At 42.3% G+C, this 12720-nt stretch overlaps 1 protein-coding gene across 1 annotated transcript; it reads right to left on the bottom strand.

Moving 5' to 3' along the window:
• Positions 1 to 8791: 8791 nt before the first annotated feature.
• Positions 8792 to 11433, bottom strand: LOC148036486 (uncharacterized). The gene is made up of 3 exons (XM_087678478.1): positions 11076 to 11433; positions 10025 to 10378; positions 8792 to 9758 (listed from the first exon to the last, which is right to left on the bottom strand). The coding sequence occupies exons 1-3, from the start codon at positions 11223 to 11225 to the stop codon at positions 9090 to 9092; spliced, it is 1173 nt and encodes a 390-aa protein (XP_087534604.1). The 5' UTR covers positions 11226 to 11433; the 3' UTR covers positions 8792 to 9089.
• Between the last annotated feature and the right edge of the window lie 1287 nt (positions 11434 to 12720).

The following is a 12720-nucleotide window of genomic DNA, read 5'->3' as shown; positions in this document are numbered from 1 at the left end:
AATACATAAAAGGTACTACTGATTATGGGTTGTTTTATGAGCATGGAAAATCATTCAAGTTGACATGTTATACAGATGCTGAGTGGGCTGGTTGTGTCTATGACAAGAGGTCAACCAATGGTTATGCTTTCTGTTTGAACAATAGTATGATCAACTGGAGTAGTAAGAAGTTTCACAAGCTAGTACGATCGACATCGACATCATCTTCTCTCCTAGGCACCTTGGTGGTGACTTGCACATCCACTGCTTAAGTATCCATGATTCTACTCTAGTGTACATTATTGTATGTACTCTAGTGGGACATTATCCTTGTATATTGTATTGGATCAAGTCACCCATGATGTGAAAGAGGATGTTAGCAAATATATCAGTTATTGGCTAAGTCTGTGCATGCACACCCACTGCTTAAGTATCCATGATTCTACCCTGGTGTACATTGTTGTATGTACACTAATGGGACATTATCCTTGTATATTGTATTGTATCAAGTCACCCATGATGTGAGAGAGGGTGTTAGCAAATATATCAGTTAATGGCTGAGTCTGTGCATGTGATTCAATGGGCTAGGACACTTGGATATTATTCTGATTATTTAGGCTTTTTTTTGCTATTTATAATAGCTCTTTAAGCATTTTATGCCGATGCCTAGTATTCTTATGGCCTATTTATTGAAGCTTCTCCTCCACATGCATTCATCATTCATCTTTGATTCACAGGTCCTTGCAAGAGGAGCTAGTGCCAATGTCTTCACAGCCAATGAATCACATTAGTTCTGTACTATCTCATGTCGGTATATGGATTCCATTTTCCAAGCGAGGCACAACCAGTCCAGCAATTTTAGAGGGAGGTACCCAAGAAAGGGGAGGCTAGCACACAAACTTTAAACATGTAATTTTGCCATACTATTATACACAACCTAGCCATTCCACTCATGATAGAGATTTTTTCCTCCTTGTTAGGCCTTCTCTTGTCTCTGAGCAGCCAATAGCTGAGCGTAATCCCTCATTGAGAGTTGTTCTTTTAATGCACCCCATCTCAAATTTCAACTGCTTGTGCTATGGTGGAAATCTCACTGTTATCAGGTTAGTGCTTTGCCTGGGACAAACTGTCCTCATCCCCATCTTCTTGCAGAGCTACTTTTGCCAGCAGGCTCTAATCCTTAAAATGCAATGTACTGTTTACGACCAGTATAATGGCCAAGAATCAAGCTTTTCAAAGTTCCTGAGCAAAATGCATTTGAGTGACAAGTTTTATCTTCTTGACTTGCTCCCTTTTGCCTGCTTGGGCCGTAGCAGACATCTCAATGTAATCAAACCAGCGTTTTACCCAGGCCCCAAGACAAATTGTTGCAGATCTTTCTTCTTGTAGAACTAAGTTTGTGGCAGTTGTTAAGCAATGAAGCAGATACAGCCAGAGAAATGACCAGGAATGATGAAGTGGCTCATGAAGAGCAACCTAATTCCGCAACTTTCTTGGGGGGTGAGGTCCTTGAAAGCCCTATTCCAAGACGTGTAGTCATTTGCTGCACGTGCTCGAAATCCACTGTGCAACAAGCCTCAATACAGCCACTTTGTCCCAACATGTAGCTCGCCAGACTGAAGAGATGTGTGGCATCATCCACCCTAGAGCAGCCAGAGACATTGTTACTGTTGTTCGAGCTACTGGCCAAATTATACAACAATAAATTTGTAAGGTGCCCCTGCTGATCACGACCAGGTGTCCCAAGCTCCATTGACCCTAAGAACAACACAAGCAGACATACAGATTTGTAGGATGCCCGTGCTGATCACGACCAGGAGTCCCAAAGCTCCATTGACCCTAAGAACAACACAAGCAGACATACAGACACAGATTTGCTTTTTGGAATTCGGTCTTCTTGGGCTGTTGCAAGACATACTCCCTATATCAGATCAGGTCAGGTCTTTGCCCCAAGACCAATAGGCATCTTTCTTGCAGGGCTCAAAGTTAGATCAAGTAAGGTTCACGTCTGGTAGGACATCGTCTGAGACTTCATACCCTCAGGCTGAGACTTCATAGCCCTGTCTTCGCTTGCACTAGTCCCCCACAGCTTACAGGCCATCAAAGGCATTTTTAAGATTCAAAACACACTTCTTCCACCCTTGTGCTCAACAGCACCTCCTTGGCAGGACCTGCGACATAACTGGAGACTGCCCATGCACAGCTCATATCCCCGGGCTGAGACTTCATAGCCCTGTCTTCACTTGCACCAGTCTCCCAGAGCTTACAGGCCATCGAAGGCAGTTTTAAGATTCAAAACACATTTCTTCCACCCTTGTGCTCACCAGCACCTCCCTGGCAGGACCTGTGACATAACTGGAGACTGCCCATGCCCAAGAAGGGGTGTTCCCAGATGGCCTGCATGTTAACTACGACGCACAAACCCCCTCACTCTGAGTCCCTTACCCAAGGCTAAGAAAATAAAAGCTAGAATCTTGCTCCCCAAAGCACGAACACTTATTTTCCCAAACACAAGGATTCTTTAATCAAAACTCTTCTCTTAACTCAAAAATACCAGAAGTAATATCTGGTGAACATTCCGAACGCACGCAGCATTGTAAAAGCATATGCCCTAACAGCCGATGCTAACAACATTCAAAATCTCCTATAAACACAGATTTCTGTAACATAGTTTGACATACCTGTCACAAACAGGAAACAAATTGCACTAATTTGAGCCAAAGACTAGACAATCTTGCGGGGCTCAAGTTCATTCGAGTGAGGTCATACAACTGCATGCTGGGATAAACTTCATACCCGTGTCCGCATGTACCAATATACTTACACCTCTCTCTCTCTCTCTCTCTCTCTCTCTCTCTCTCGTGGAGATAGTTGACTTAAATGGCAATATTTACATCAGACCGTCAAGTCAGCTAAGAAAAAAAAACAAACACAAATCAAGCCAAAAGGCCTCTAAGAACCATAACACACAAAAATCGCACAGAAAGGACAGCCGGAGTGGAGTGAACAATATCCAACCCAAGAGCAGCAATGTCACGAAGAACTAGGTCCGCTGAAACCATAGAGGAGATCTGCCATGACAATAAACCATGAACACAGGCCACATGACCATGGATACCTGAGGCAGAATCAAAAATGAAGGCATTCCGAGTATGCCAAATATGCCACAAAGCTGTCCAACTATGGAAATGGAAAAGGTAGGAATGATCTAATTGCAAGGCAGACATAGAAGCCATCCTTCCCATAATCCACGAACGAGTTAATATCCGCTGTGCTGAGTCACTGAGAACCACACACAAGAAACAAAACTCCAAATCTGTCGAGCAACAGGGCAAGAGACGAAGAGATGAAGTAATGTCTCATCACAAGTAGTGCAAAATACAGAACGATCACGGGAGATCTTGCGAGCACGCAACACATCCCCAATTGAAAGACCCCCAATAAGCAACCTACATATGAAAACTTTACCCTGATAAGGAATCTTAGACTTCTAGAGTTGGAGAAATCTTTCCTGCCACTTCTTTTGCTTGTCCCGAATATCCCATATTTTATTGGCCTTTCCAGTGACCCATCTCTTGACGTCAACTATGTGATGATAGATTTGATTAGTTGACCTGTTCTCGAAATCAAGTAGCACAAACATCCAATCCCGCCAAGGAGACGAGGGTTGTAAAGCAAGCAATGGTTAGTACCTCACAAGCTGCTCCTATAAGGATAACAAAATGTCATGATAGCCACGAGGCACTCGAAAGTACTAACAAATGCGCCGGAAAGAATAAAGACGAGGCTACCCAAGAATGACACCATCATGGATCGTCTGCAATCCCAAGCGAGCCATCCAAAAAAAGTTTTTTATAATTATTTATATCTTTTGACTTTGCATCCACTGCATCGTATTCTCAAGGTTTTACCAAGTGACTACGAGCAAATAATAGATGACACAACAATACAATGTACTCCATGTTTCAAGCCAACATAATTGATAGTTTTATCTTGCTATAAGTCTTTATCAGGCCAAGTTAACAACTTGGAGGTAGCCAACACTTCTTCTTACAGTGAATTCTCCTCCTTACGAAGATCAGGTGGGTGCCAAATTGCAAAACGCAAAATTTCTTGCCAAGATGTAATCAAATGAGAAAGGAGAAAAGACTGGGAAACCTTAATACGTCTCGTGGAATTCGGCACATGCCACCAAGAAACTGGAATAACCGTGCGACCATGTGAGATACAAGTCTTTTCAATGAAAATTTTTGCAATATCTATCCAAGGATGACTTTGTATACATCAAGCCTGCAAAAGTGCCAATCTCAAAACAACCATATGGAAATTAACATTCAATAAAGCTACTCCCCCTATCCTTTTAGGAGTAGTCACATGCTGCCAAGAAATTCACACTTGGCCCAAACTATTCCCTTTATTTTTCCACAACATGAAGCGAATAGACTGAACCAATTCCAAAAGAGACTTCTTAGTCCAATGAAGTAAGGGCAGCTACTAGACCATACTGATCATAATGCATTGAGCAACTTTAAGTCTCACATGAAGAGGCTAGCCTTGAGATTTTCAATACATAAACCAATCATGTATACATGATGATATCCAACTAAGCAAGGCACGAGGAGCTACATCCATACCAATAGGATAACCCAAGAATCGGGTAATGTGTCCTTCAGAAATCACAACTCCTTGCCAGCACAAAGCTTGCAAATCACTCTTCGTATAAGAAATCAATATAGATTTTTGAGGATTATTATGAAGCCCCGAAGCTAAAGCAAAGAGATTCCACGTAACCATTGCCCGATTAACATTAGTCCGATCAGTCTTGAGAAACATAAAGGAATCATCAGCCAAATATTGACCCAAAAGTTGGGCACCACTGGAAAGAGACAAACCAACAATCTTGCCTTGAGCAACCACCTTATCCAACAAAGAGAGTATTGGGCGAGTGACTAAGGCAAATAGCAAAGGACTGAGAGGGCAATCTTGCCAAAGAGAATGAGACAATGCAATTTCATCAATGATCCCCCCATTAAGTACAATACGTGCCACAGCACCCTAACTAACGGCATCAACAAGAGAAGTTATGCAAGGACCAAAGTCCATGGTAGACATCAGCTGCTGCAAGAAAGACCAGTTGACATAATCAAATGCCTTTCGAGATTAAGCTAGAGCATAACAACCTGCTGGCCAGAGGCTTTGGCATAATCAATCCCCAGTTGAACATTCAAAATGTTATGCATGATATTCCGTCCCCTAATGAAACCATATTGATGTGAATAAACCAAGTGCGAAAATACTTTCTGCAATCTATTGGCAATGATTTTAGAAAAGATTTTATACAAAGAACCCATAATAGAAATGGGTCTCCATTGTTTCAAGTCAAAGAAGGAACCTTGGGCAACAACCAAATCACTACAATCTTCCAATCTGAAGGCATTAAACCAGAATTTCAAACTTGCTAACACAGGCGAGTTAATGGGTCCTTAAGCTGCTCAACATGAGCTAAAAACAGCTCATTAGGAATCCCATCCCAACCAAGTCTTTTCCTACCTGATAAATGGGACAACACATCCTCCACTTCAATCTCTGAGATATCAACCTCCATCAAATCAACCCATTCAACCTAATTGCTAACCAAGTCACAAACGTATCATCGAGCACAAAGAACAACTACAAAGACAATGAGTGAGCCAACAAAGTTTGTGAATGCTGCAATTCAGATCGAAAAGAAGCATGTTGAATACAATATTGTCGAGATAACACACATGTATTGTCCCTAAAAATAGTCCATACTTCTATATCCCCAAATAGAACCCTTAAGCTAAAAGAAGTAATCAATTGCTAGATACACTCTAAAAGCTGATTTTGTAGCACAAAAGATTGATTGAAACGCAAAGGCAAACAAGTAAGCATAACCTTAAAGGCATGAATCGACCTATGAGTCAATTCCAAAATCAAAGGATAGTGATCTGACACGACATGTTGTCGCTCCACCCATAATATCAATCACTACTAGAAGCAAAGAATTGACTTTGGCAAATGTACATCCTATCAAGTCTGGCCCAAGTATCTAGATACCGAAGGAAGCGATAAGTATATCCAAACCGTGAAGGATGCATCCAAGACCATGTCTTGTTTCCAAGACACAACTGCCAGTGCATCCCAAGCCTAACGCTCAAGACCATCCATGACCAAGTGAGGTGGAGTCACCTAATCCACAAATGCGCATGCATTAAAATCACCCATAACAAAACCTTGACGAGCCATGGAAAGACAATGCAAGTCATTCCAAAGTTGACGCCGTTCTTGAGCAATTGAAGGACCATACACGCCCACCAACCACAACCTCACTCTCACATATGATTTCCAACATCAAAAATCTACCATAATCGTTCTCAAAAACCAAGGATGGTTGCAAGGAAAATCGAATAGCCAACATAACTCCAAATTTATGTGAAACCTATCCACTAGAAAACACTGTATAATCCTTGTATACATAAAAAAAACCTACCAAAGCACGTTGTTTATGCTCCATGACACAAAAAATATCCCAATTACCAACAAAAACAATTCTCCACAACCAATACTACTTACTGCTAAAAGAAATGCCTTTAACATTCCATAAAGCAAGTCTCACGATAAACAAAAGAGAGAACTACTTAATCACCGTTTTCCCTTTAACATCTGTAGCTTTAGCAACCTGAAATCTCTCCATCTCACTACGGATCACATCCACAAGATTCCCCCTTTGCAAACTAGCAATCGAAGCACCAAAAGGGAATTGTTGTTGCTAAGAACAAAAAACATCCTGAGGGGGCAAAAGCCTCCCACGAGCATCAAAGAGCAAAGCAGAATCAAAAGCACTTTTATCAACCACACCATCTACAGGTGCATGCGAAGATTGAGGTTTCAAGGAAAAACCCCTATCTCTGCATTGAAAAGTCTAAGTAACAAGCTAAGGAGATGGGTGAGCAAGAGTCCAACGAGATTCCTATTGAGCATTGCATCTAACCACAATGATCCAGAAATCATCGTGAGGAGGCAAATCCTAACCAACTGAATGCAAGTGACGCTCAATACCAACCTGGGAAACATCCTTATTTCCATTATCATATCCATGTACGGCAAGAGGCACAAGAGAAGCAACATCTTGCTGCTGATTCAAAGACTAGGAATCACACTCTTGCATATCCATGTCAAGGTCCAAAGAGCGTTGCAAAATCTCAAAGCTACTATCACATTCAAAAATAAAATGGCCCAATTGGCCACATCAAAAGTAATGTCGAACAAATGTCCCCCATTAGAGCTCAAAAACCAACATCCACAACCCAAGGACCTCAAGAATGAATTTTAGTAGGCCGAGGTTTGCCAATATCCCAAAGCATACAAGCCCTCTTCCTATTATGGGAGGCCAAACCAACACGACTGCCTCCACCTAGATTGGGCATGCTTGCCTAAGAACCTCTTGAAACTCAACCATAGGTCTCTATGGGACCATATGGACCAATTGACCATCCAAAAACAAAGGAGCACATTGCATAATGAAAGCACACACATCTGAAGTACAAAAAAGGACCTCCAAAAACACCTTCAATCCATCATAAACCTCTTCCACAAGAGGAGCTTGCACTTAACCAAGAACATCATCATGACACGCATCATCACTCACAAGTATGGACTGCAGCCAAGCGCAAATCCAAGCAATCAAAGAAATCCTACCCGTATAATAAAGGATGGCTGCCCTCTCATGAAAGGTAGCAATCTGCTGTAAAACTAGGTCAGTTCCGATGACAGCAGCCACATGACAGAAACATGCATGTCTGTGTGCCTTTCAATCTAACTATAGCGGGTTTGAAGACCAGAACAGACAAGAGGACTGAAGGTCAAGTCTGTAGTGCACCCGCCTCCTGCTTATACTGCTCCCGTTAGCTGGTTCACTCCCCTGCCTGCGGTTGATGAGATCATGGCCAGACAGGCAGCGCCCATGACTGGCCAGCTGAATGACAGCAGCCACCCACAGCAATGTGTCAGTCGTGGTCCTGTCTGATCATGGCAAGGTCTCTCTCTCTCTCTCTCTCTCTCTCTCTCTCTCTCTCTCTCTCTCTCGTGTGGAGGCCCCCTACAGTATGTTATGCTCATCCAACCAGGAACATCTGAAAACCCTGCTGTATCTTCCCAAGAAAGGCTACCACATTAAATAGCATACTGCACTCATATGCACAGATGATAGGCTAATTCCTGTAAACACTGCTGTATATTTTTACAACTAAGGCTAGCACATTAAACAGCAACACTCCATTCATATGCACAGTAATAAGCATCATTCCAGCCATTAAAGAATTCTTATTGTTCACAAAAGCTCAGTACTTCCTGATTTTTAAGCAAGCTAAATAAGACCGCCAAATAAGGAACAGACCCAAACCCACAAACTCCCTTAATTCAGCCAAGGTGCTCAAGTATGTAAACTTTCTTCAACCACATTTTATGGACTCATATTGAAGCTTTACACAAAACAGTTTGTGCCTGAAGGATAATTCTGTTCGTATCAGCCTGTCCTTGCTAGATACTACACTTAGTTTTCATTTTAGAGTTGTGGCAGCAGCTGCATGAATATTCCTTGATGTTCAATCACAGTCTTCAAGAGACTCAAATTATCATATGGTCCCACAAAGCACATATGATAAGGAGGAAATGGGACCAAGCTTTACAATACCAATGTGTTCCAGGATATAATACCTCAAACAATGTGCTTATCAAATCAAATACAGATAGCTAACGTTCAGTCATTCTTAAGTCTGCATCACTAAACCAGGAAATAAACACCATTTACTAAAATCCCATCCTTTTACATACTGATCATAACAGTCAGAAACGAAATTACATATATATAAGCAGCCCAGCATACACAAAAAGGTTAGCATTAAAGATGCTTTATTTTAAGCATCTTAAAATTCTGAATAATCTGGATTAGCTACAAAAGGCACATGACCAGCTTGGAAAATCATTCCAAACCAAAAATAAGGGTCATGTTGAGCTTGGAAAAATCATTCCAAGCAGCCTATTTATTGATCAATCCACTGCCCTTAAAATCATGAAGCTGCAACAGCAGCTCAAAATGCACTTAGAGGGGTTGGTGATGGAGCTGAAGAAGAATTGGACTTCATGGTCAATGTCAATTCTTCCTTCCCACAAGGATAGGAAGAGGCATCAACACCTTTGACAGAAAGTTCCATCTGCCCTTCCTCCCTGACCACAGGACTAGGTAAAGATTCAGTTACAGTGACCAACTCCTCTTTCAAAACCGGTTCAGTTGCCCTCACACGAGCAAGTTCCATTCTCTTTCTTTCTGCCCTTGAGCCAATAACCTGGCCCAGAATGGAAGCTCCAATTGTATAAGCCATTGCATATTTGGGCATGTGAATGGCTTTTCTCAACATTGCAATAAACGGAACCGTAGCGTGTACAGCAGTAAACCAAGCTGGTGAGAACTTTTTAGTGTGTTCCCTCCAGATCCCTAAAGGAACATTCAATGCCATACCAAGTAACCCAACAGCCAGAATCCTTGTTGGTAGCGGCTGAGGTTTCAAAGCCTTCACTGCAGCTGTGCGGGCAAGTGCCGCACGGGCAGCCACCACAGCAGGGGGACACCGAATCTTGGAGCCTGGCGGAGGTTGCAACATATTAGCAACCAATGGCAAAACTCCATTCACTGCGCGAAAAGATTTCGCAATTGGACAATTCCCAGTTTGAAGCCAGTCATTGCTTAAAGCTTCATGTTCCTGAGAAAAGGAAAGGCACCATTACAACATTCAGGAATATAAAAATCAATGCAAGTTTTGCTACCCTATTTCTTTTTTCATCATCTACATGCTGCACTGCCACAATGATCAAATCTTAAAACTGTAAAGACTAACAGACGAAAATATAAGCAACATTGGTTGCTATCAAAAGCATATTCATTGTGCAGACATATCATCCAACCTAAGGAAATGTAAAGGCACACAATGAACTGATACAAATATGCAGGAAAACCCAGTAAACTTACAAGTGATGATGGTTTCTTTTCATGTTGCTGCTCCTTTTTGTTCCGTTTGGCACTTTCCTTCATCTTGAATTTCTTGGACATGAAAGCATCAAAACCAAAGGGACCCATTGCTCCCAGTGAAGAAAGACTGATAGCTGCGGCAGAGGCAGCCAAGGGATGAAATTGAGCTCTAGAAGCTTCCGAATTGCATATGAGGGCCTCTGCATCATTCCTTGATGCATCTGTCCGCCCAGACAGTGGGACCACACCATTGCGTCCATGGAAAAGCTTGAATGCAAGCTCGAAATTTGGACCATCCTCAAAGATAGGCCCTCTTCCAGCATGGCTAGTTTGCAGCTCTTGGTTGCTTTTCATCTGTCAAAACAAATGAGTATAAAGGAACGAGCATGTATACCAAACTAGAATTAATACACAGCCAGTGGTAAATGTTGGCAGAACCACCACACGCACACACAAGCCACATGCACACGCACATATGCCAATGTTTAGTTGATCATGTGGAGGTTCCCCTTAAGTATGTTCTGCACACACCCCCGCCCCCCCAGAAAAAGACAACAACAAACAAACGAACAAACAAACACTGCAGTCTGCATTCATGTGTCTTATGGCTCAGTGTAAGCTGCTCTACTTCTTCAAGCTCTGCTGGGATGATAAGGGTTATCTGTTGCACGTGATGCAAATGTAACAAGCAGGATGGCTCGGCACAAAACGGCTCTACTTCTTCATGCTCTGCTGGGACAATAAGCCTAATATGTTGCACATGATCCAAATGTGACAAGCAACATAGTTTGAACACACATGTCATGACTTCAGTTAGAGCCGCTCAAGCTCTTTGCAAAATTACGCATCAGGGTCCAAACAAATCTAGGAGGCTTTCCTAGCAACTTAGACTTCATGGATTGATTATGCGATTCCTCACTTTTATTATACATGCTCAAGCTCGAAACGCAGAGATCAAGGCAAAAACCAGAACGGATTTGAAGCACATGAAAGAAACAGAGGGACAGAACTTGAGACAGGACTGACGAAGGCGAAATGTCTGTCATCTTACCGGTAGAGCAGGGAGCCTCGAGGAGGGCAAGAAGGAGAAGTTTGTGCACTCGCCGATGTTTCTGAGGAAAGGGCACAGCTGCACGCCTTCGGCGATGATGCGATCGGAGGAAGTGTCCCCGGAGCGATCATTGAGGAGGAAGAAATCCATGGCGGGGGAGGGCGAAGGGGGACGCGGTGGCGTTAGGGCAAAGGACGATCTGGGGTGGAGAAGCGCTGGCACCGGCAAAGGGCTTTCAAAGAAGGAGGCGGGGGAGAGACCCGAGAGAGAGAGAGCAACAACACGCAGACAGAGAGAGAGAGAGAGAGAGAGAGGTTGCCTAATAAAATCCGCGAGAGAGAGGCCAGGAGAATGCCGCCGGCCACGTGCCCAGTCAACCCTTCCCTAACACCACACCACAAAGTAACAGCCCTTTTCTTCCGCACGCGGCCTCTTCCCTCCCTTCCTCTGACGTGGCCCAAACAACCCACCAACCATCCTTCATTCCGGCCTTGGGCGACGTCCCAAAACATCATAAAATAGCGGCAATATATTTTTTCATTATTAATATCCTTCGCTTTTTGTATTTTACAACCACGTGATTAAAATCCTCAAGGACTTGCCTTGAACGTCATGGAACCATAACATCATGCAATCTCCATTAGGCATCATGCATGACAACATAAGCTTTTGTAGCATTCCAACACTAAAATGTGCTTCGCGCCCTAAGCCGCATTTTGTGCGTCCAGAGCATGTAAGAGCAATGTTAAACATATATGTATGTGTTCCACACATAGGCTTCTTATCTGATTTTTTACGACAATACACGATGTCCTCTTCACATACCGTGTTAAAAACTACTTCCTTTCAACCTAAAAGCCCACAAAATCAACCAACTACATAGACTCACACTTTTCTCACATTGGTCTTTTTAATAGCAACAATAAATTTAACTTCCACAAAATGCATTATGTGTCAATTTAGTACATATCACTCAACATCCATAAGATGAAGCAACATATGCGTACTAGGGCATCTAATAGAGGTATGTATACACACGTTTGACTTCTCGTGGTATGTCTCCTTTCATTTCTGCCAATGTTCATGCATTCTCTCTCTCATTTCAAGTCATCAATGCAATCTTTCATGATTACAAACGTTCAGTATTGCTAGATTTTGGTCCTTATGTGCTATTACTATAGTTTTTATTGTGTGTTATTACTACAACTTTCTGTTGTTATATGTTATGTGTCATTACTACAATTTTCGATTGTTACTACTACAATTCTAGAGCCTTCTTCTCTTGCATTTTAGCTTCTTACGTCTTGTTATCTTGGCGACTTGTCTTATTGTTGGGCAACCTATCTCCAATACTCAACAACTTGTTTCTTTCTACATTTGAAGCTGCAAACCCTATTTTGGGGACGCTCTTGGTCATGGAGACTAGACTTGTTGTCACAAAAGGTTGTTTTCCATGTTGCCCAATGTGGTTTTATATTTTTCACTTTAGGGAGTGTCACATGTGTCGATTGTTGTGATTCTTCACTATGTTATGAAGGCAATAAGAACTTGGCAATGACAAGGATTGTCACTTCACAACTTACAAACGATTAGCTCAAAGAAGAGAAAGAAGAAGAGCTTGATTCTTTATTGTAAGAACATTTCT

The sequence above is a fragment of the Lygodium microphyllum genome, chromosome 5 (assembly GCF_053477565.2).
Source record: "Lygodium microphyllum isolate KBCC chromosome 5, Lygodium_microphyllum_v1.1.10, whole genome shotgun sequence".
Lineage (NCBI taxonomy): Eukaryota > Viridiplantae > Streptophyta > Polypodiopsida > Schizaeales > Lygodiaceae > Lygodium > Lygodium microphyllum.
The sequence above is the reverse complement of the archived record's forward strand: the minus strand, read 5'-3'. Positions and strand labels throughout refer to the sequence as shown.

Excerpts from the sequence above, each read along its gene's own strand:
- LOC148036486 (XM_087678478.1), bottom strand. The coding sequence starts at position 11,225 with ATGGATTTCTTCCTCCTCAATGATCGCTCCGGGGACACTTCCTCCGAT. Across the intron at positions 10,379-11,075 it reads CGAGGCTCCCTGCTCTACCG|ATGAAAAGCAACCAAGAGCT; the intron begins GTAAGATGACAG and ends TTGTTTTGACAG. Across the intron at positions 9,759-10,024 it reads AAAAGAAACCATCATCACTT|GAACATGAAGCTTTAAGCAA; the intron begins GTAAGTTTACTG and ends TCCTTTTCTCAG.